This window comes from Canis lupus, chromosome 26, assembly GCF_011100685.1.
Source record: "Canis lupus familiaris isolate Mischka breed German Shepherd chromosome 26, alternate assembly UU_Cfam_GSD_1.0, whole genome shotgun sequence".
In the NCBI taxonomy this organism is placed as follows: Eukaryota; Metazoa; Chordata; class Mammalia; order Carnivora; family Canidae; genus Canis; species Canis lupus.
The window spans coordinates 38505268-38530005 of NC_049247.1; the positions used below are offsets into that span (position 1 = coordinate 38505268).

The 24738-nt window shown below is 52.1% G+C and overlaps 1 protein-coding gene across 7 annotated transcripts in view; it reads right to left on the reverse strand.

Annotated features, from left to right (window-relative positions):
* Positions 1-24738, reverse strand: part of RNLS (renalase, FAD dependent amine oxidase) — a 277680-nt gene that overhangs the window by 77076 nt on the left and 175866 nt on the right. For all 7 annotated transcript variants that reach the window (XR_005379569.1, XM_038576057.1, XM_038576058.1 and 4 more), the window contains exon 5: positions 9821-9994. Coding sequence is in view for 6 of the 7 variants with exons in the window: in XM_038576057.1 (XP_038431985.1) it covers positions 9821-9994 (174 nt within the window). In the remaining variant the exon portion in view is untranslated. The remainder of the gene's footprint in view (positions 1-9820; positions 9995-24738) is intronic.

Below are 24738 nucleotides of genomic sequence, written 5' to 3' on the forward strand. Positions count from 1 at the left end.
CCCTCTCCTCCGCCACCCACTTGTCTCGCTCCTCTCAGAGGTGCTGCGGTGCATTTTTTTTTTTTTTCGTGGAATATTCTTTTGCAGAAAGTCACCTGAGATTCCCCAGAGAGACAGAAGAAGTGCATCGGACAAGTCCAGGTCAACGCCCTGCCCGGGACGGAGCTCCCGCGGACCCACCGAGGCGTGGCCCGTTGCGCTTTTCGATAAAGATGATTTAATCTAATTAGACGTGGACGCCTGGCGGCTTCCTCTTCTCCTTCTCAGCATCGAGGACGGTTCTGTAACTGGGGGCTGAGACCGTGAAATCATTCTCTGCGTGGGGCAGCGGCTCTGCGGACAGCGTCGACCGGCCTGCCACGAGCCGCGCGTGCCACTAGGGCTGTCAGATCCGCCTTTGCACTCGGGCCCCGGAACGTTCCCGGGGGACGTCACTGACCTCGCACTCGCGGCGCAGGTGAGCGAGGCTCGGCGGGGTCACGGAGCCGCTCCCGGCCAGCGCTGCGAGGCAGGACCGCGCCGGGAGGGCCGGCGTGCCACCAGTTGTTAACCCACAGAGATTGAGCCTGAAGCCATATAAACGGCTCAAACCACATTCGAAGAGTCGAGTTGCGGGATTCGAAGCCGGGTCTCTGTGACAGCGAAGCTGGACGCTGCCAACCGTTTCTGAGCATCCTTGAGGATGGAAACCAAGTCGTGGAGTGTACGGTAAAGGGCGCGTCACTCCCCGAGCTGGGGTCAGGGTGCACCCGCCGCGCCTGGCACGGTTCCTGTGCAAGACCTCTTAGTGCCGTCGGGATAGAAAACAGACATAATTGCTAGACTGTGGCAGGGAAATGACACGTTTGCAGAGCTTATCACGTATCTTCTGATGCGGTATTTCAGCCGGAGCGCGGTGGTTCTGTATCCGGGGATTAGGAGAAGCTCCTTTCACCAGGGAGCACTGGGAGCCTTCGGAGCGAAACCCTGGAGATCGGGGTCTGTGGCAGGGCGTCGTCCAGACGTGCACGCCCTAGAGGCCAGGGTGACACCGCCGCTGAGGACCCCTGCACCCCTTCGGGGACAGGGCCCTGGAGAACTTCCGGGTCTTTCCGGGACCCCCGCGCTGCAGTGTCGCCAACGGCACGGAGGGCCTCCCCGAGACGCTTCTGGTGGTTCGCGTTGCCAAGAACCCGCACGTGCTTTGCAAAGGCTTCCCGATTCTGGAATTACGGAGACAGCTCAGTGGCCTTCCGTGATCCAACGGAGCCCCGGACTGGGATGCACCACCGGCCGGCGGGCCTGCTCCGTGCATGCCCGGGGCCGCGGCGCTGATTCTCAGTGTCACTGACGTCTTAGTGCCCGGGCCGGGGGAGGGCATCTGGGAGCTACGCGCAGGACGACGGGCTCGGCAAACCACTGAGCGCCCATGCCCTGGGCCCGGGGGCCGCGATGTTGGCGTCTGTCTCGAAGATTTAGTGCGGTGCCACGTAAGAGCCAAGGGGGCGAACAGCAACTACCCCCCCCGCCCCGGCCCGAGGACCGTGGTGCGTCTCCCGCCTCGGGAGAGAACGTCTAGTTCTGGAGCAAGCAGCAGGCTCTGCAAACAGCATGTCGATTCTTCAGCCCCCGAGACACTTGGGTGGACCTCACGTGGGGTTCCCGACAGGGGCGAAGACGGGGAGGTCTCGTCTGAGGGAGCTCGGGGCAAAGGGGAGGTTGCGTCTCTTCGGGTCCGTGTCGTCAGAGCCCCAGACAAGGACGGGCCGCAGGTAAGACCTGCCAGGCTCTCTCCCGGCTCATCAGTCTACACTGTCTCCCGGGCCTGAGGCCCACAGGCTGCGTCTACGCAGCCTTACGAGACTGTTCTCAGCTCGCAGAGGCTTTGAGACGCCCCCAGAACGATGCAAACCACGCACTTGTCTGGGAAGCAGAGCACAGCACGTCATCGTGAGCCTTGGCTCCCGACCCCGAGTGTCCACAGCTTCAGACCCTGGGCGACCCCGGGCTCGACTCAACTCCGAGGTCCTCCGGAAGCAGCTCAGTCCCACAGAGGGGGCCTTCGCCACGGCCCACCCCGCGTGCTCACCCCGTCGCAGGTCCGAGGGAGCCGGCAAGTTGGACTCGCTTTATTTGAGGCCGGGAGGATGACGAGTTCTGTCTCGATTCAAAATACGGTTTCTCGAAACAGACGTGGGCCCGCTGTGCTCCCGGGTCCCGCTCGGGGAGGGAATCTCGGGGTTCCCATCGGCTCCACCCCGGTACCCCAAACGGTGCGCGGGCTCTGTGGGGCTTCCTCAGCAAGTCCCCAGGAAGGAGCAAACGCGGACTTGGAGCCGCCGCTCGAGCCAGAGCTGGGCTGGCTGCAGGGAGCAATCTTCCGGCCAAGACGCCCACGTCACGCCGCCGTCCTGCGGGTCGGCTCAGCCTCGGCCCGGCTCTCCCCTCCCCGGCCTGCTCCCCGCCCTCCCCGCCGCCTCGGGACGGCTCCGCTTTTCTCCTCAATCAGGCAAAGCAGCTTAGCTCTCCCCGTTTCCCTGGTGGCATCATCCCACCTCCTCCGGGGGCTCAGCAGACAAAGGAACCACCCTTTACGGGGACCGGAGCACAAGTCGCCAAAATTAGGTGTCATTACGTCTAAGGAAGCAGGTTTTTTTGCCAGACGAGAGCTCCCCACTTGGGCACGTGGCCCCGGGTGGCAGAGGGTCACACAGCCCAGGCAGGCCCGGCCCGCGGAGCCCCCCCTGCGCTCCTCCCCGCGCCGGAGCCCGCGCACGCCGTCCTCCCGGCCTTTCCTCCCGCCGCGGGCAGCGGCCAGGGCAGCCTCTGTCTCCTCCACCCGCGGGCCCCGCCTGACGCTCGTCCCCACCTGTCCCCCCAGGAGCGTAGGAAACCACACTCAGGCCCCGCGCCCCGGGCCTGGCGTCGGGACCACATCCCGCCAGCCCAAGGGTCCCCGGCGGCCTCAGCCCTATCCCCGGCCCCGTCGCCGTGACTTCAGGCCAACGGCCCCATGGAAACTGGGCTCGCAGAGGGCAGGGCACGAAGGCGGAAGGTCGGCACCCAAAGCAACTGAAGGTTCTCGGGCTTTAGGACCCGCTTCCTCGCGTGGCCGCTGTGCGAACTGGTGATCCGCCGCCGTCCGCAGCACAGAAGGGCCGGGAGGCCGCGGGCCCCAGGCTTGCTTTCCCTGGGCGCCCGCCCTCGGACACGGCACGGCTTACTGCATCGAGCTCCTCGGCAGCCGCACGAGAAAGTGAAATAATAGGCTGGCCCGACGTTTCTTTTTTATTTTAAGTGTTTAATTTTTAAAAAAAGATTCCCATCTATTTAATCATAGAGACAGAGAGAGAGGCAGAGACCCAGGCAGGGGGAGAAGCAGGCTCCATGCAGGGAGCCCGACGCGGGACTCGATCCCGGGACCCCGGGGTCACGTCCTGGGCCCCCCAGGCGTCCCTCCCCGGCTCTGGGGACAGGCGTGAGTTGATGGTCTCTACATTGTCTGTGTCTGTGCATCCGTGTGCATTTAGGACGGCTGTTCCTTGACCCCAAGTCACTAGGCCAACAGAGCCTCTGTGTCTCTTCAGAATTCCTCCCCCGAGCCAGCCACGACCTTCGATTCGGGAGACGGGCCACCGAGACCGCTTAGCTCTTGGCCCCGAGCCTGGCACGCGGGGCAGGGAATGCATATTCGTAACCACCTGCTCCGCAAACGTGGAAATCCAGGGTCGGGGAGCTCGGTTTCTCTGGAAGCAACGGCCGAACGGCATTTTTCCCGGTAGTAGACTCCACAGGGCATTTTTTAAAGTCGGTTTTTGATGCATATTTAGTTCCTTTTCCACTCTCCCTCCGCCCCTGGCATTGCTCTTCCCAGGAGTCGCCGTGCTGGGCGAGTGGCGGGGCAACGCGGTCTCGGGTGTAAACCCTTCCTTCCCACTGAGGCTCGCGCTCCGGGGAGGCCCGAGGCTGAAAGGGATCTGCTGCTTGCTGTCGCCTTGCGGGCACGTGTTCTCCTCACAGATGGGCTCCGGGGAACTTCCTTCTCGTTTTTGTCTCGAGAACTGGCAAATGTGGACGAGACGCGAGGTCAGTCTGTGCTGTGATCCGTGCCCGCTGACGTGCGCAACCACAGACAGACATTTGGCTCCACGCGCACGCACACGCGCACACACACGTGCATCTTTCCCCTCCTGGGGGTCAGCCGGGCGTCGGGCGTCGCAGGTTCCTCTGAGACGACGACGGCCGCCTTCCCTGCCAGCGCCGCTCCGGAGCCGGTATTGACAACAGAAGCCCCAACGGGAAACAGGACCATTTCCGTGATTACAGCCCTTTTCCCCTTTCCTTCCCCTCCTACCTAGACCTTTCCTTCTCCCCTCTTCCTTTTTTGATCTCCTTATGAAGCGTTCCCTCCCTTAGGGCACCGGGGTGGCTCAGCTGGTTGAGCGACTGACTCTTGATTTTGGCTCAGGTCACGACCTCACGGGTCCCGGGATCAAGCCCCACGTTGGGTTCTGTGCTGAGCTGGGAGTCAGCCTGAGGACCCCCTCTCTCTCCCTCTGCCCCTCCCTCGCCCTCCCTGCTGGCACACGCTCTCTCGCTCTTTCTAAAATAAATAAATAAAATCCCAAACAGATTTTACTTATTTATTTGGCAGAGAGACAGAGAGAGAGAGAAGCACACAAGTAGGGGGAGGCGCATAGGGAGAGGGAGCCCGATGCAGGACTCGATCCCAGGACCCCGAGATCATGACCTGATCTGAAGGCAAACGCCTAACCGACTGAGCCACCCCGGCGCCCCTAAACAAATCTTTTTTTTTTCCCCTAAACAAATCTTAAAAAAATAAAAAAAACAAACAAACAATTGCTACCTCTCCTAAGTACATTTCTTACAAGTTTAAGGGCAAACGCTCCCTCACTTGTTCGCATCCTGAAGCAGACCACCTTGGGCTGTCGATTGCACGGCTCCCTGCTTAACTGGAACAGTCACAAACCCCCCTAAGTGAACCCAAGATGGATTTAAGGCCCCAGGCTCATCCCAATTATTTATAGGATTTCGTGTCATGCTCCCGTTTTTTTCCTATAAGGAGCTGATGTAATAAACAGTTCTGTGAGGCACATTTGTGTGTCTTTTGTAAAACAGTAATTAGAGGCAGAATGCATTACACCGTGTTTGTTGCTCAGGGATCCCCAACAATAAGGTACCGGCAGGTGTAAATCCCGTATGACGAAAAGTTTATTCATTTGCTTGTTTTCGTCTTGGGATGAACTGAACGGATTCCTTGGATGAGTCACCGGAAGCCATGTTACTCCGGTCATTGGCCGCCGCTTAATCTCCCCGGGTTGCTGTCTATTGGCCACTTTACTATCATTAATACTCTTCCAGATGGCGAACAGGGAAGGATGCTAAAATTGTGACCAACCATTTTTAGGGTCACGTATATGTCTTACTCATTAGGGCCACCCTGCCTCCTCTCCGCAGTGATTTCAGCGGGTTGGAGTCACTAAAGTCAGGCTTTTTATATTTATGCCTTCAGCTTTGGAAAATAGGATATCCAAGTGCAAGAGTGGCATTGTTGGTCGTGATAACAGGGACCACAGATACTGGCCCGTCGCTTGCTAGGTGCTATATGAAGCTCCTCATACGTTCAAGCCATTTCATCCCCAAATCCTTGGGGTTGGTATTGTTTCCTCGTCATATTGATCGGTAAACAGATAGTTTACGTAATTCATCCAAGATCACACAGCTATAAAGAGGTAGAACCGAGCTGAATCTAAGACGTTACTCCTGGCCATTCTAATTCCAAATATAAGGTCTTGAGAGGGATCTCCGAGACCTTGGGAGGCGTGAAATAATAGAATATAGATGAACTAGTCTCTCCCCTTGGTTCCTGGCACAGCGCCCCTGAAACCTTTATAATTTCCCAAGTGATAAGAGCACTGAAAACCTCTTTTGTTTTAACATTTGGTCTCTGATCCTGGTTCCCAACACAGAGCCCCTAAATCCCTTGGAATTCTTGAGTGATAGAAGGATCTTTTGTCCTAATGAGGCAACTCTTGGTGGGCTCCAGGTTGGCTCTAAGCTTCTTCCATCTCTTGAAAAAAAAAAAAAATCCGTATTTTTTCTCCAGATAGCTTCCAGCTCAGCCTTGGCCACCCCACTCCTCACCCCACACCCCTTTATTGGCCTAGGATTCCTTTTCAGGTCTGAAGCACAAACGGTGATGTCAGGTCAGGGTTTCTCAAGGGTGTCCAGGGGAACCGTTTCCGTCAGATATTAGCAGGTATGGTGCTCAAATAAAATTGATCCCCTGGTCAAATACATTTGGGAAATTCTAGATTAAATGAAGAGGAAAGGTGGTGTATATATATATATATATATATATATATATATATATAGGAATGTCTTCTAATAGGGCAATATGACCTGAAACTCTCTAAAGGAGACGTAAAGTCGGTAGCATTTTGCAAAAGTACATGATGACAGAGTCCTTCCCAAGGAGCATATCAAGTAATTGGTGTTCTCCCCCCCCCCAAAAAAAAGAGGAATTGGTGTTCCTTGAATGCATTTTGGGGAACACAGACCTGGGTACAGTGGCTCTTACCTCTAACAAAGGTCCTGAAGCTGGTCTATCAGGCCTTAGAGTTTAGCCCCTCTGCCAAGGAGGTTCTGGTTCTCGGGGCGGCTCTCTGCAGGTACTAGGTTCCCCCGACACCTGACACATGATTACTCCTTGACCTTTGTCTGGTCTGGGCCACTAATCCTTCATCCTCTGGCTCTCTCCAAGACCTAACAACACAGCTGGGTCTTGTGGACTCAACCCGGCTACTTTTGATGTTGTTGTTGCTTTACCTCGACAGAGCGGAAACGCTCTCCCTCATTAGTTGAGTGTGTGTATTTACAGTATTAATTCTAGATTCAATCAAACACTCCAAGGACAGGGTGGGTGTGGGGTAGTGTTAGTAACATAAAGAGACACCTCTTACCGGTCTGCTTAAATATTAATGCCAATAAAATACAGTGGAGTCTTACTATTTGGACATTTATATTGTGTGAATTCAACTAGACACACTTAGCACCCTGGCCCCAGATAGTGAGGAGGAAAAAAAAAAGTAGTTTAAATGCAAGGCAGTTAGATTTTATGTTAGGGGATGCCATTGCTGCAGGCCTCCCATAACTTAAAACTCACATAATCCAAGATTAATTTTCCATAAAACTGGCAAAGAAAGGCAGGCATTTCTTTGCTGTCTGAAGAGGCACTGCCATGAGCTGTAGCAAAAACATGGTTTCCAATCCACTCAGCCCTCCTGCTTTCAAACTGTGTGGTTGTTAATACCATAAAATAAAATGAAATAAAAACTAAATAAAAATTTAAAAAAAATTGTCTCTCTTATTTCAGAGGCTGCCAATCATGTGAGAAATTAAAATATGTTTGACTTTATGTTGTGCTCTTTTGCATTTGCACAACTGTGGGTGCTATCACCCACCACCCCACTCCATTTGTGCAGTGATTTCACCTGTTAGGAGAGAATGGCGACGGCTCTTTCTTTCTTTCTGTGCGTCTCTCACAGTAGGAAAGATCACTCCGTCCTATAAATGCGAGCCGACTATTTCATCCGGCCTCACCCAAAGAAACTGAAATCCACTGGATGTTGGAAAGACGGCTATCCTGAGCTTACTGAAAGGTAGCTCCGTCTCCAAAACGTCATGTAGTTTTAAGGGATCTTCAAAGATAATTTTGAATCTACACGATTCTTCTCCTTACGTGTCAACTTTAGAGCTTCACCTCCTACCTACGATGTGACTCTACTTGAAAATAATGGGTGTCTCGTATGGCCGACCTGGCATCCGCTACTTACTCCCTTCTCTCCTCCAGACAAAACCCTCCTATTTCATTCAGGAGTCTACCCCTCATATGGGTAAAGGGAGATGATCCTAACGCCGATTCTAGGAGTAAACCTTGATCTGTCGAGTTCATCGTGGCAGTCCCATCACCCTTGCCAGCGAATGATGGATTTCAGACCAGTCAAGCAACCCAAATCTGACCGATGACATACAAGGTGAGGCCAACTGAGGGGGCTCTGGAGAGAATTCCCTGATTCCTAGAAACAGAAATGTAATGGTCCCTCTTCTTCCTGAGCACGTCGTTGGGTCTGCACGTAATTCTAACGGTTAGTGCCATCTTGCTCCCAATCCTCCTGGAAGAGAAGGTCCACCTCAAGAGTGGAAGAGAGCAGAAAAGGGCAATTCTAGGCCCTAGAAGGTACTGCTCAGGTCCTGAATCGGTCATTCCCGACCGACATCTCCCCAACTTTCCTCCTCTTAGATAAGGTGTCGGTCGGCCTGGACTGGCATAACAAAATGCAGTCCAACAGGCGGCATGGCGTAAGCAACAGAAATCGATTTCTCGTAGCTCCAGAGGCTGGGGAGATCAAGACCAAGGTGTCCGGCGATTGGTTTCTGGTAAAGCCTCTCTTCCTGGCTTGCAGACCGCCTGCCTTCCCGCCTTCTCGCCACCCTCGTGTGACCTCACATGATGTTCCTTTGGTAAACGCACAGGAGAGAACTCTCTCGCGCTCATTTGGTAAGGCCGCCAGTTATCCTGGAACAGGGCTTCGGCCCAGGAGTTTTGGAGGGATGCGCCGCAGTCCACAGTAGGTAATATAACAAATGACCTTATGTTGTTTAAACAAGTTTAAATTGGTTTTTGTGGTATACACGACTGACTTCACCCTAACAGATATCACACCTATCAAGGACTGGCTATTCTTTTGTCAGAACCAAGCAATTGTAGAGTTAAAAATGGTTAGTCCATTGCTGTTACAGGGCGTTTCACAAACTGCTGATTGTACATATATGCGGTATCATGTGAACATAAACAATCTAGCCCCGAGGGAGTTTTAAGTTATAAAAGAAACATTTTTCTAAGATCATGTGCTCTGATATAAAAACCATACTCCAGCCCAATTCTATCATTATAAAGCTCTGGCAGGCCAAAAGACGTTAGTTGGTGATTTTATCAAGAAAGACTTCTAACTAACGGCTTGGAGAAACCGTCACTGCGCCATAAAACGCCGTAACAAATTGAGATGACGACTCCCTTCAAGAATCTAGTCGTTTTCCATCATTACCATTTATTCTTCAAAAAGCAGTCATCTCAGGGATTGTTCTAATCCTGCGAAGAAGAATACACTTTCTCCTTTGCTCCAAAGACGAGCGCTATGTTTATTCTTGGGATTCAAATCTAATTTTAATGACTGCCTTCAACAAAAAAGGGTGGCGTGTAGGTTTTAGCCCATTCTAGTGAACCTCTTATGAAACATTTTACCTATCATTTCTGTTATATTGTACACGAAAGTGTTTTTATGTAGTCTTTGAGATGAAAATTAAATAAATAAGATTATATTGAAGTGGAGGATTCTCATAACATAGTACAATTCGCTTTTTATTTCCAGCCTGGGAAGTGGAAAGAGCAGCACTTAGCACATTTCAGAAACGAAGCCAAACAAACTCCACCAAGCCACAAAGGAGGAGAGATCCTTCTGCATATAGATGGGCCCAGATTAAAGCGATAGAACTGGGGCCATTTTGAAATCTTAAAACTTCTGACACTATATTCATGAACTCAGTAATACAAACCATGTGGGGAATGATTTTCCGAAAAACTTTGCTGGTTTCACTGTGTATTTTGTTATTGGCCAAATGTGACATTAAATTTTATCCCCTGTGGCTTGGAGTTAAATGCTTGCTCTGTTCAGAATGGCAACACTCAATTAAACAGCATTTTTCATGATCTACACCCACCATTGTTACTGTATTTAAGGGGAATAATGGGGGTACTGACCTATATTGCGTTTCTTATTATCAATGGAGATGAAGCGTATGCAGGGATTACTGGTGATGTACTGCCCAGCCCAAGGGACATCAATCTTCGTGCCAGCTTCATAAAAGAGGCCCAGAGCATAGCGGGAGGAGTAGCTCACAGACTCCAGTTGCCGTCTTTGGCATTCACTAATTACTGTGGGAGAAAAAGTACAGGGCATTAAAAACTTGAAAACATCATCTTTCCTTTTAGTGCATCAAATATAAAAAGTCCTCTAAACCAGTTCCAACTGTGCCCCTTAACTCTACCTCATTCACGATGAATTTTGAAAGGTGGTGCGAAAGAGCATCTGCTCTCATTCCTTTTCAGAACGATTACTGACCCTGGCACAACTGTTTTTATCAAGCTGAAGGTCCGAACTCTTTAGACTGGCATTTGAGGCTCTCGAGATCTGACACCAAGTTGCTTTGCCAGCCTGGGATCCCAGTTATTATCCTGGCAACATTATGGGTCCATGTACTGAGCGTTTCAACTAGGAGTCAGGGTCTTTGCCAGACCCTTGATAAAGGCGTGTCACTCTACCCTGACAACAGCTGAGTAAAGTAGACAGAGCGCTACTTGCACGTTCCAGGCAAGGAGGCTAACGCTCCATCCCCTACGGGCCTCTGCAATTCCTCCAAGTCGTATAGGGATTTGTCCGCCTGTCCCCTTTCCTGCAGGGGATCACAATTCCTTAAGCATGGCGGCCGCACCTTAGACATCTCTGTCATAAGCCTCTGCCCTACTCATTACTGGCATCAAAAAAATGAAAGGATAAAGGGACAGAAGGGCAAGCACAGGTACACAAAGTTGGTTCAAAGAGAGGAGGTAAATCATCAATCAGCTCACAAACAGAAGAAGACCAGGAAAGGAATTAGGCAGGTTTGGGTTCAAATCCTGACTCTGCCATGTGACCCAGGTTCAGCTACTTATTCTAATTATAGTCTTCGTGTCTGTAGGCGGCAATCACGGCACAGGATGCTGTGAGGGTCACGTCCAATAAAGCTTAGCGCAGTGCTTGGCGCAGGGTATGTGTTCACCAAGTAGCCACCTTTCCTATCCCGGAGAAGAAAACAGTTGTTCCATCTGGGACGGGGAAGGAGGAGATTTTCCTCACTTTTCAATCTTCATCTGGCTTCCTACCCTCAGGGGCGCCAGGGCATCGCTTGTTTATATATGTGCAGCATTAATAATCTGGGTTTCAGAGAAGGCCATCGTTCTATTCTGAAGCCTTAGGCAGGATGGTTCAGATAGGAAACATAGACAACTTTTTCATTTAATTACTGAAATCCATCCTCATCTACAACAGTAGGGATACGCAGGCCGCAGGGATGGGAGTACTTCAGCTAAACCCTGCGGACGTGACTGTAGGAGGGAGGGAGGAAGTAAGAGGTATTTAAGGAATTATTCAAGCACACTAATAATCCTATACATTATCAAAGCGTATTCGTGGCTATAAAATATTTTTGGGGGGCAGCCCAGATGGCTCAGAGGTTTAGCGCCTCCTTCAGCCCAGTGCGTGATCCTGGAGACCCGGGATCGAGTCCCACATCGGGCTCCTGCATGGAGCCTGCTTCTCCCTCTGCCTGTGTCTCTGCCTCTCTCTCTCTCTGTCATGAATAAATAAATAAAATCTTTAAAAATAAAATAAAATATTTTTGGAACCAAGACCTCACTGGATCGTCACAAAAGCCCCGCAGATTAGGTGTTTTTACCATCCTCATGTTACACCCCCGGGAAGCTGATATTCAGAGAGGTTAACGAACTCGCCCTGGGTTACACAGCTCTTCCAAGTCATGCAACCAGTGAAACCAGAATCCCCACACTGGAGCCACATGCGTATCCTCATTACTCCGTGCTCTGCCCTCCTGAGCTGTAAGTCTGACTCCAACATGAACCTTGGCATTGCCTTCTCCTCTGACAGGAGCGGTTGTTTCGCACTCACTCCGACCTAAAAGCATCATTGTTCCCCTAGCCATCCCGGCCTGCCTTATTGAAAGATTGGACTACTTGATGAGCGAATGATCTGACACTGGCCTTGTCATACTCAGTGTCTCTTGGGATTCATTTTATTATTTGATCTGCAGTTACAGTTACGGCTCGATGTTATGCTTATTGCTTTCCCAGAGGGAGGAGGGGAAGGAGAGTCTCGCTAGCAGCTGAGTACATTTTGTGTACTCGCGGCCTTATCGCGGTTTCTCATTTTTCCAACTAAAAAACAAAGCAACAAAACTGTGTCGTCAGCTATGTGTAACCAAAACGGCCTGAAACTCTTTTTTTTTTTTTAAAAAAAAACTTGAATTGAAGGGCCAAGCAGGTTGACAACCAAACTGGACTTCTCCCTCCCTGTGCCAACATTTGCACATTTTGTCGGTTTTTAGACGCCTGCCAAGGGGCACACCCCACTGGGTGGCTCTGTGAAAAGGTAACTGGCCAGTCTATACAGACACAGAAATGAACTGTGAACACCCTTGCCTGCTCCCGGAGCCCCCCGGTTCATCCTGAGGACAGGGAGGTATGCGTTCTGATGGAGACAACCTCAATTTCTGGACACAGGCCCTTACGAACAATTCATCCTCAGGGTCTGAAAAGTTTTGAATTGTTGTAAAGCCTAACAAAATGGTGTTATTTTGTTTGAAAAAGAGTTTTTTAAAGATTTTATTTATTGATTCATGACAGACACAGAGGGAGAGAGGCAGAGACACAGGCAGAGGGAGAAGCAGGCTCCATGCAGGGAGCCCGATGCGGGACTCGATCCCAGGACCCTGAGGTCATGCCCTGGGCCGAAGGCAGATGCTCAACCGCTGAGCCACCCAAGTTCCCATGTTTGAAAATTTTTCTTAGCCAGAATGCTGAAGGGAGCATCCCTAGGTCCCAAACACAGATACTTTTAGCAAGAAAAATGATAGGGTTTTTAGTATTCAAAAGGGCCATGTATCCACAAAACAAGGCTCAGTTAAAAATCCTGAATTCCAGCATAATGGGTCTCTACCTGGATGTCACCCTCATTTAATTCTGAACCACTGGGATTATATAATGACATTGCATGGACGTGTCATGTGGGGTTATGGGGGAGAAAACAGGGAGAGAGGGAGAGAGAAACAGGCCTGAAGCACATCAAGTAAGTAATTTCTTTTTTTGTTTTTGTTTTTTTTGTTTTTTGTGTTTTGTTTTAACCCATAAAAGAAAGTGGAACATATACGTTCTGCTGTTTCCTATATTCTTCGGTGCTGCTCTCCTTCCTTCCTTCACTCATTGCCTACGTCGTGCTGTGCCGGCAGAGACACGAAGCCGCAAGCCCGGGTCCCCGGTCCCACGCGGCCGACACACTAGCGACGGGGAGGCCGGCTGTGAGCCCACAACCGCGTCAAGGGTATGTCAGCTGGTGAGGAGAACCACCAGGACACATGAAGCAGGATAAAGAGATAAAAGCGACAGGTCTGGGTGGTGAGACCGTTGACATCAGCCGTCAGGGATCTACGCCTCCTCCGAGGATTTTATTCTGATTGACGTGGGTAGTTGCGACTGGTCACGAGCCAGAGACAGACACGGCCCAGCCTGTGCTTCAAGACCATTATTCCAGCTACAGATAAAGGGTCCGGGGAGGAAGTGGGCCAACAGCTACCGGAGTCAGGTGAGAAGGGAGATAACACGGCAGCTGGGGGGTTACAGCTGGATGCATACACATGCGTGTGTGGGGGTGAAGGCACATGCATGCACACCGCTCTGGGATTGTATACACGCGTGTGCATGTATGTGTACGTGTCACGGCTACACACGCAGGGTCATGAACACGCGTCTCCCAGTTCTTGATTTTCATACCCGAAAGTATGCGCTGGTGAATCCGCGTGAACAGCACACCGGGGCAGCCACCGGTGGGGAGACCAGAACCCCGGAAGCCCCCCGGGCCCGCCGCCCTGCCCTCCCGCCCAGGGGGTCCCTGCCCTGGATTCCAGCCCACAGCTTAGCGCAGTCATCCTCCAGCACCGCGGAGACCGAGCAACACGGTGCGCGCCTGCGTTGGCTCCTTTTGCTCGGTGGGGAGCCTGTCGCCCACGCCGCGTGGGACCGAGCCGCGGGCACGAACGTGCTGCCCGTTCCTGCTCCCTCCGCTGGCGACGGACGGCTGGGCGGGCTGAGGTCTTGGCGGTGACGGATGTAAGGTAAGGGACATACCAGGTGTGGGTCGGGGGTGCCGATGCTGGAACGTCCCCGCCCGGCTCTCCCGGACCCCGCCAGGTGTCTTCTCCAGTGGGTGTGCCAATCTCACTCCCACCCACAGCACGGGGGGCCGCTTGCCCCACCCCTACGTCCGTGTTGGCCGCTACCTCTGTGCCTGACCCGGGGGTGCAGCGATGCCACTCGGGGCGTGGTCTGCGTTGCATGGGGACTACTGTCGGGAATCCTTGCCTGCTGACCTGGTGTCCTTCTGCGACTGCCCGTTCAGGTCTTTGCTCACTGTTCCCCCGCTTGTCTGCCTTGTTCTTATTGCCACGGAGGAGCTCTTTACATATTCTGGACGGGGTCTTGCATGCGAACTGTACGCTACCTTCTCGGGGGCCTGCACTGTCACTCTCAATCACGGGATGCGTGAACAGAACTTAATTTGGGATTTTGGTTCAATACAATGTGCCATTTTTCTCCCCATCTGTAGTCAGCACGTTTGTGTCCTACTTAAGGGCGCGTTAGCTCCTCCAGAGCCTTGAAGATATTTTGCTTATTCACTTTTTCTGAAAGCTCTGTTGGTTTACCTTGCACAGGGCTTTGGACCTACAAACAAGAGCTTCTTCTTCTCTAGTTTTTCAAGTTACAAGATAAAAATAAATCACTTAGAGAGGCTCCCCCCGGGTGGCTCCATCGGTTAAGCATCCGACTCTTGGTTTCGGCTCGGGTCATATCCCAGGGTCCGAATCCTGCCCTGTGCTCAGTGTGAGTCTACTTGTCCCCCTCCCTCTGCGTCTTTCCCTGCTCTCTCTCTCTCTTCCACGAATAAATAAAATATTTTTTTAAAATAAAATCTTTTTTTAAAATAAAATCTTTTTAAAGAAAAAAATCACTAGGTCGGAAGCAAATGGAGGCAGGGGCTGTGCCTCAAGAGCTCTGTGGGTCCAGGTCCTCCCAACAGTGACTGGGACAATGTGGGCATCCAATAAATATTAACGAATGCCTCCTCATCTTAGAATATTTGGAGAGAACACACAGCCATAAAGAGGCAAAAGGGGGAAATAATCACCATAAATCTCATTGTCCAGAGAAAAAGCAACTATTACTGACATTTTGATATTTTTTCTTCAACATTTTCCTGACTTTATTCTTTGAACACGGTCGTGCTGATACACATGTGATTTCTCATATTGCATTTCTGCTCACCTTAGGTCAAGAATGTCTTTGTGAACAGATTTTTTTTTTTAAGATTTTATTTATTTATCCATGAGAGACACACAGAGAGAGGCAGAGACACAGGCAGAGGGAGAAGCAGGCTCCCTGCGGGGACCGCGATGCGGGACTCGATCCCAGGACCCCGGGGTCACGGCCTGAGCCTGAGGCAGACGCTCCACCATGGAGCCCCCCGGACGTCCCGGGAACAGGATTTTTAATGCCCCTACAAAATGTGATGGGATGGACTTTGTGTGATTCACTCGACACTTGCAGTCACGTGGGACGTCTGTTTCCTTTTTCGGTCTATTATGAAAAAGATAAAAAAGATGTGCATTCATCTTTATCTGTGTTTTGGAGCGTTTCCTTAAGACGGAATATCGGAAGCAGAATCACCATTAAGTTGGTTTTCAGAAAGGCCTGCGCCAGTTGACCCTAAGAGCGTGTCAAAGACCCCGCTGGCCCTTCCGCGTGAGGCGTTAGCTATGTTTCTTGATGATTCAGCAGGAAAGACCCACCTTACTTGGGTTTAACGTGCACGAGCGTGAGCCGATGAGACTAACCATTCTTCGTCCGTGTGTTTTCTGCTTTGGAAATCCCTGGTCCATGTTGTCTGGCGACTGGCCTCCGAGTCTTCACGCCATTAGGTGGGTTTCTGCTCACGGGTGACGCGGAGGCTCTGCGCTCGGTGCCCGTGGCCGACGCTTCCCTCTGTGCCGACACCCCCGGAGCATCGTTCGGAGAGACAGGAGGGTGTGCGTGGACACGACCGTCCGTCAGCTTCCTCCCTCCTCGCTTGCTCGCTCGTGAAACACGGAGACACCGGCTGCCACTCCCGCTCCCCTCCAGCCGCCCCTTCCGGCCTCTGCTCCGCTCGGGCCCCGGGTTCCTGCCCAATCCCCTTGGGCTCTGCTTTCCGGGGGCTGCGGCCGATGAGACGCACAGGCGGGCGGGCGACGGTGGGGCGACAGGCCGCAGCCTGGACACCACGTGCTCCTGTCCTTCCCGCGCTCCGGGTGCTGTAGAGCCGAGCCCCCGAAGCCCCCTCCAGGCAGCCCTCCAGCCTGCCTCCAGCCCAGACGCCCTGCTTCCGCCCGCTTAGGCGCGGCCCTGGCCCGGGCTGCCGCAGTACGCGTGTTGCTAGTACAAGGGGCACCTCCTGGCGCCCACTCGGCCTCCACCATCAGCTCACTAAATACCGGGGTCAATGGTAAAACGCTGCTCACTTTGCTGGCTGGTGCTCAAAGCCTCAACCTCCTTCTAGAAGTTTTGCTGCTGGAAGCCGGTCAGCGGGGATTGCTGATTTCCTGATTTGCCACTAGGCAGGAAGAATTTCAGTTCAGAGACCGTTGGAATTAGGAAGTCGACTTGATTTACGTAAGTATTTAAGCCCCGCATCAGGGGACACTAGCTGCGCTTGATTGATTCATGGTTGCTTCCTTTCCCTTTTTATTTATGTATCTATTTTTAGATACATAAATATTTTAAATATTTATATATAATATTTATTTTATATATAAATATAAATATATTATATATAAAATATATAAAATATATATATTATATATATCTTATATATAAAAATAAATATATATTTATTTTATATATAAATTTTATTTTATTATTATAATAATAATAAAATATTTTAAAATATTTTATTAATTTATTTGAGAGAGAGAGAGAGAGAGAATACGGGTGGGGGGGCAGACAGAGAGGTAGACGCAGGTTCCCCGCTGAGCGCCTGACCCCACAGGGGACTCGATCCCAGGACCTGGGGATCAGAACCTGAGCTAAAGGGAGATGCTTCACCGCCTGAGCCACCCAGGCGCCCCTGAAGTTTTCATTTCCATTCCAAGCAGGCAGTACAGCAATTCAACACCCCCATGGTGCTTTTTTTTTTTTTTAATCTTTTGTGCTGAATTCCAAGAAGGGCAAATTTTCTGCACCAGCTCAGCTCCTAACATTAGACAGGGCCTGGCCCGGCGGGGCCCGAAGCCAGCTTCGCTGGGTCCTCGCTGCCCAAAGCGACCACAGAACCGGTGCTGAAAGGCCCGTTTTCCACGCACGGTTGTCCTCACGGGCCGGGGTGGGGTTTGAACCTTCGCCGTTCAGGAGTCACGCCTTTTTGTGTGAGAGCATCACAGACTCGGTCTCATGCCACTTCACCTGAAACGAACCGAATGTTCCCTTGGGCTCTAGAGGTGGAGAAGTCATCGAGCCTGGGAGCTCAGTTTCAAATATAGTTTTGGCGAGCAATAAATCCAGAGTTTGCTGGTGACAAATTTCAGCAGTTACATCTAAGCAGGATTTCCCTGGGGAAATATGTTTTTTCATCCTGAGAGGCACCTCTGGAGTCAGAAAAATTAGGGTTTGAATTCTGGTTCGGACTTACCTATCCATGTGACCTTGGTCAAGTTACCTAATCTGTCCAAGCATTGTGTCTGCCTCTCTCTCTGAATAAATAAATTTCGAATAAATGAATAAATGAATTCATTTTGAAAAATGAATGAATAAATAAAATCTTCCAAAAAAAAAAAAGAAAAAAGAAAAAGAAAAAGAAGGAGTCGTGAAGGTGCCCAAAGCATCTCAGACAAAAAAAAAAAAAATGATTTTAAGGAAATTAACATAAATTGGGGACTTCTTTAGCGCTCGAACTCAGGACCCCGAATGTTTACAGGCGTCTCTTCTGAGAGGAGTGAAGACCCACGCTCTGGGGGATCCTTGCGGTCGGCTGCCCGCGTTACAGGTTCTAAATCCTCATCCCGTGCCACGATCCTATGAAAATAACAGGTGCCGAAGGAGGGAAGAGCTTTCTCGGTACCGTCTTCCGGTCGCTTGGCGGAAATCCTTTGACAAAAACTGAGGCTTACAAGCTGGTTTTACCCCCACGTTTTGGGGAGATTGCTGACGGTTACCCGGCGCACACGTGGATGGGCCCGGGGCATCCGGTCGGTCCGCGGGGCGCGTTGGCGGCACTCGTCAGAACGCGTTAGAGAGCAGTAGCATGTTAGGGCCCTTAGGTCGCTCCCTAGTAAGACCAGGTCATCCTGCTGTTTCCCCGACTCTGGGGGGCTCCTAACGATCAAGGCATTAAACGGGATCAAAGAGGGAAGAAAAGGACATGGAGACACCCGAAGCTTCCAGAGCACGCTAATACGGAGCTGCCGCCGACTTGACTGTTTCCAGTAAGGGTGACGATGCACGAGGCTCGTCGGGGCAAGTCCCAGGCGACCCCTGATCCCAGGGGCAGATTTCACCCGAAAAACGTCCGCGCGGTGCTGCGAGCGGCGTCCGAGCCCAGCCTGGCCGCCCGTCCCCGTCCTGCCCCCGACCCGGCGCCTCAGAGCACCTGCTCCCGCGCGCCCGTCGCTGCCTCTCCTTAAAGCCTCCGCTGCTTTCACTGCCCCGCCGCCTGCCCGCCCTCGTCCTTATGTGGGTGGGGGTCCCGCGAAGCTGAGAGCCGACTGTTTCCACGGCAACTGGTTCTGGCCTCGCGGTTAGGGAAATAAGCACGTCCCCCCCGACCCCCCACGCCGGAGCTGTTTTCCCAAAGACTGTGGGGCGGGTTGGGGCGGGCGCTGCTCCTGCGGGCACACTGTGCGCCCGCGCCGGCCGGCCCCGGAGAGCGACCTTGCGGAGTCTGCGCCAGACCCGCCCGAGGTGTGGAACAGTCTCACGCTGCCTCGCGGCCATTGCATCCTCAGGACGCTTCTCTTGGGGACTTCAGAACAGACGTGTAGTTGGTTCCCTGTTGTCTTTGCACAGCATGGACAGTAAGTCCCCAAACCACGCTCACGGGCTGCTAGCCCCGGTGCCGTGCACCCCAAAACTTCTCGTGGGACAAGTGCTGAGTTTCAGGTGGCAGAGGCCGGGACTGCAAAGCATCGCGCGCTATTATACAAAACGTCACGGAATATCGCGCGCATCTTCCACGGCCCCGTTCCCAACCCCGGCGCGGCATGCCGTTCACGGGCAACACGGTCGTTCCAGAATCCGTGATAAGTAAAACCTCACTACGCGTCCCCTCGTGTTTTCCTCCAGGTGTCTGTTTGTCTGTTAACGGCCAGGGTTACTTTGCACCGAAGCAACGGCTCGGAGGACTGAGACTCGGACTCCAAGCTCGTAGCGTCCCAGGACGCAGAAGCAGCAACGTTGGCAAGGCCGGGGACGCAGGGGGTTGAGGGAACATGTCAGATGCCGGTGGCGTAAGCTCTCGGCCGCCTGAGAAGTGCGCTCATCTGGCACTTGGCAAGCCCGCTGGCTCCTGTTCTGCCTACGCGGTGACACTCCCCACGGTGCTCAGCCGAAGCCACGGCAAGCCCCCGGGCGTGCGGAAAGACCGCGGCCTGGCACCAGCCTTCGCTAGTGGCAGCGGGTGGCCCGTTCCCGGCCCCGAAACCAGCCGCTCCCGCCAGCGGCGCGATCGCCAGCTGAGGACAACACAATTATCTTTCCTTTGCGACGCTTTCAACATCCCTCAGGCCCGTCCCCGGTCTGCAGGGCAGCAAAAGAGTGACCTCCCCGTGCGCTCTTGTCCCGGTGTCCTGCGCACTTCGGCACTGAGCGTCCTTACCGCCGGCTTTTTCGTGCCTCCCGATGTCCTACCCGACCCTTAGGTCCCTGCAGGTGTCTGCCCCGAGGGCCACGGAGGTCGTCCCCCGCCGGCCGCTCGCGTTTCCGAGCCTCGCAGAAATCCCGATGTGCGAACACAGGGCGGAGCGGCGGCGTGTGGCGGCTTAGCGTGGTGACCTCGCTCCCGGGGCGCAGGGGAGGACTGGATGGGGGATTTGATATGGCACCTACTATAGAAACCACACACATGTGGGATACCCAGAGCACGGACAAATAACGATAATAATAAAAAGACGACGAGGCTGTGGCTGCCCGTGCAAGGACGGCGACCGAGACAGCCTCGCCCGGTGCAGGAAGGCAGGACGCTCAACAAGGAGCCGCTGTCCCCGCTCCTCTCCAGCAAGAGATTTCGTGGCCTCCAGCCTTTTGCTCCTGACACACCACCCGACGACGTTACCTAAATACCATTTTATCAGAAAGTTTACTCTCAGGCGCCCAAGCGGCTCCGTGGGTGACACGTCTGCCTTGGGCTCAGGGCGCGACCTCAGGTCCTGGGATCGAGCCCCGCGTCCGGCTCCTGCTCATCGGGGCGGCTGCTTCTCCCTCTGCCCCTGCCCTGTGCTTACTCTTGCACTCAATCAAATAAATATTTCTTTTTTTAAGAAAAGTTGATTCTATTAATTTTTTTATTTTTAAAAAATTTTTTTTTTCCCAGGTGCCCTGTGTTTCCTAGGTCCCTGTCGCCGACGGGCGTGAGCACGTAACTGGACCCCGTGCACCTCCACAGCCTGAGACACGCTGAGCAGCCCTCTTCCCGGCTACGGCCCATGGTTCTTGTGGAATCGAAACCCAAAGTCGTCCTTGGCCTTCCTGCCCCGACGTACCCAGCCCACACCCCCGCTTACCCCCGCTTGCTTGCAGGTGAACGTGTGCCTCTGCCAGGGCGTGATCTCCACGACGGTGACTAAGGGGATCGTGTCACTGCACGATTTAAAGAGCAAATTCCGAAGAGCAGACCTTTCTGCACATCGGGGTCTGCTTAGCGGCACCTGATGGGGCTGGTCCCACGGGTCACAAGGAAACGTAGAGGCAAATCGCCGGGTGACCTACTGACATCTCTTCCGACACGTCTGGTCTCATGCTGGTCACGGCTACCCCACGCGCACGCCTGTTCGACGGTAGGGCCTCTTTCCAAGCTTCCCCCCACCTGCCCCTGCCCTCGATTCCAGCTTTGGCAGCCGACCGGCCGTCCTGCTCAGATGCACCCCGGATGGCTTGCGCAGGCCACCTGCCTTCCCCGCTGCAGACCCCAGTCGCCCCTCCCCGCGTGCCCTCCTTCTCACCGAGCTGTCCTGCTGCCCCAGGAAGGAGTCTCGTGAGCTCAGCCCCGGCCTTCTCTCCCCTTTCCCTGCCCTTCTCCTTAGGAGCGATACCCGGGGCCACGACCACCGCAGCCCGATGCACTGAGTCCTTGCCCCCAAACAAACTGAAGGTGGCTTTGCTAGTAGGTGACGTGGGGATAAGGAAAGCCGCACAGCTGGCACGGACACCAGAAGCTCTAGAGCATCGTTCCTGCAAGAGTCCCCTTCGCAGTGTCACGGAAGCCCCCACCCACGTCCTGGTCCGGCATCTCCTCGACACAACCAGGGTCCCCGAGCAGTCAGATCCTCATACCGTCCTCTGTTTTATTTGCACAAATGGAAGTACAGCCATTTTATTCGTGATCAATAAGTTTCTGTGGGCGAGCCCGTGATAGCGGAATCGAACGCGGGTTCCGTGGGCATTCACGTTCCTAATTTTCTTTTTTTATTTTTTTAAAGGATTTTATTTATTTATTCATGAGACACACACACACAGAGAGGCAGAGACACAGGCAGAGGGAGAAGCAGGCTCCGTGCAGGGAGCCCGATGCGGGACTCGATCCCGGGTCTCCAGGACCAGACCCTGGGCCGAAGGCGGCGCGAAACCGCGAGCCACCCGGGTTGCCCACCACGTTCCTAATTTGAAACAGCAGATACCAGCAGAGTTTATGACCTGGGAGCCGCCCAGAGTGGGAACTGATTTATGCTCCAGCATCGCGCTCCGCACGATGTCACTGTGCTAGGGCGTCCTCTCACATCGGCTCAGGGACGTGGTGCAACGCGAGAAAGTCAGAATGGGCAGCCCGTAAAAAAAATATTAATTCACCTCCATTTCAAATAATGCGTATTGAGAGAGAATGGAGTGATGCGGCGAGTAAAATATTTATTTCTTATATGCAATATAGATGAGTCCATGCCATTCTGAGAAATTTAACTTTTTAATTTGCTAACTCGGTGTTTGCGTTTTATTAGCAATTGCAGGAGAATCATCTATTATTCTCTTGCAAGTGTCAAAAAGATGACGCTGTGGGGGAAGCTGCTCCGTCTCCTCCTCCAGCAAGGCTGGAGAAGGCGCCAACTCTTGACTGTTCTTTGCCGGTCCCCGAATCCTCGGCCATAGTCATTTCTGCGGTGGCAGGTGCCAAGATCAGGGTGGCCTTATGCATTTGCACAGCGGCGTGTGAGATGCGCGCACAATCTGCTGCTGCAGGCTGTGGAGTTATTTATTTATTTATCTATCTATCTATTATTTATTTATTTATTTATTTATTTATTTATTTATATTTTTTTACATTTTTTTTAAAATTTGGCGTTCAATTTGCCAACATACAGAATAACTCCCAGTGCTCATCCCGTCAAGTGCCCCCCTCAGTGCCCGTCACCAGTCACCCCCACCCCCCGCCCACCTCCCCTTCCACCACCCCTAGTTCGTTTCCCAGAGTTAGGAGTCTTTCTCTCATGGTCTGTCTCCCTTTCTGATATTTCAGCTGTGGAGTTAGTTAGCTGCACAATTAACATTTATAAATATCACAGGTACGGTAAATAAACCTAAAACCATACATTTATATTAGTGATATGAAAAGAACCCAGATGGCTTTGGTAAAGAGCATTAAACTTTTTTTTTTTTCTTTGGAGATTTTATTTATTTTTTTTTTTTTGAGAGAGAGAGAGCAAGAGAGAGCGGTGGGGCGGGGGGGCAGAGGGAGACACAGGCTCCCTCCTGAGCAGGGAACCCGACGCGGGGCTCGATCTCGGGACCCTGAGATTGTGGCCTGAGCCCAAGGCAGACGCTTCACCCACTGAGCCACTCAGGGACCCCAAAACTTACATTCTTATTGGAAAAATTTTTCTGTGTTTTAATGGTCTTGGTAAAAATACTATCCTACAGGCTGATGCACTTAGCACATGACAAAAAAAACGAATATAACAACACCTTGCACTTCACCAGGGATATCAACCCATTAATTACAAATCATTTAATAAGCTTAAGGAATTCTTTAATACCGGAGAATTTTCTTGGAACAAAATAATATCTGTATGGCTCCTTAAAATCAGACAAAATTAGCTACACTTGAGGTTCTTTACTTTCTTGAATATAATTAAAAAACATTCTTTAAAAAGCTCAAATACAACATACGGTGTATTCTCCACATCTCTCATACGCACACACATAGAAGTGGATTTTTTATTTACTTCTAAACTTACTCATTCAACCCCCAGTAGAAGACAACTATGTAGTAACTACTCCAGGGGAAAAAATGCAATTTTATGTTCAGGAGAATGTATGGCTTAATGTTCAAGAGCAAGTTAAATAAGAGAACTTTTGGCTTTTGTTTATTTAAATGTGAAAAGGTACTGGTATTTACGCAGAATGATTTTTTCACAATGACTTTTTTTTTTTCCAGATTCGAATAAAATGGTCGGTTTCTAATAACATTTTGAGAAAAAAAGAAACTCTTTGCACACCAAGGTTTTCCTTCGTTTGGTTTTTTCCTCTTATTTATTTTTAAAATATTTTATGTATTTATTTGAGAGAGAGAGACATAGCAAGAGCAAGCATGAGTGGGGAAGAGAGGGAGACGCAGGCTTCCCGCTGAGCAGGGAGCCCGACGTGGGACTCGATCCCAGGACCCTGAGATCATGGCCTGAGTCCAAGGCGGGCGCTTCACCCACTGAGCCCCCCAGGGGCCCCTGGGGAAAAACATGTGATAAAGGTTAGTCCAATGTCTTTGTTTTTCTCATCTTCCTTTTCACCCCCTCCCTGCTCTCCCTTCCGAAGACGGACGGACACTGGGAGAACGACCGATCTGGCCTGTGATAAATGGTCTCGAGTTATTGGACTCTCGTGTTCCTGACAACCATGTGGCAGGCCGACTTTCCCCACTGAGCTGCGCCAACACCCTCACCCACCATTCTCGTCTTCCGTCCTTTCCATCAAGAAATAGGGTCTCGGGCAGCCCGGGGGGCTCAGCGGTTTAGCGCCGCCTTCAGCCCAGGGCGGGATCCTGGAGACCCGGGATCGAGGCCCGCGTCGGGCTCCTTGCATGGAGCCTGCTTCTCCCTCTGCCTGGGTCTCTGCCTCTCTCTATCTCTCATGAATAAAAAATAAAATCTTAAAAAAAAAAAAAAAGTAAGGTCTCTACCCAGAGAGGAACTGACACTTGGCGACTTCTGAGTCAAGTCATAAAAACGCCACGATTTACGCCTGGTTCTCCCGGGACCCTCGGGCTTGGAAGCCGGCCACCACGTTAGGAAGACTCGCGGGCCCCCGGGGAGGACACACAGGGTGCCGGTCGCCAGCTCCAGCCCACGCCAGCGTCAAGCCACAGCCGCGTGAGTGGAGATGCCTCCAGAAGCTACCACGCCCCAGCTCTTGAGTCTTTCCAGCTGAGACCCCAGACGTCATGGAGCAGAGATAAACTGTCCCCGTCGTCACGCTTCCAAACTCCTCAACTGCAGAGTTCCTGACGTGATACAACGGTGGTTTCGTCACTGAGTTTGGGGGGTGATTTGTCACACTGCAACAGAAAACAGGAACAACCAGGGAGGCCCATCATCTTTTTATGGGTTTACCAGTCATTTGCATTTCTT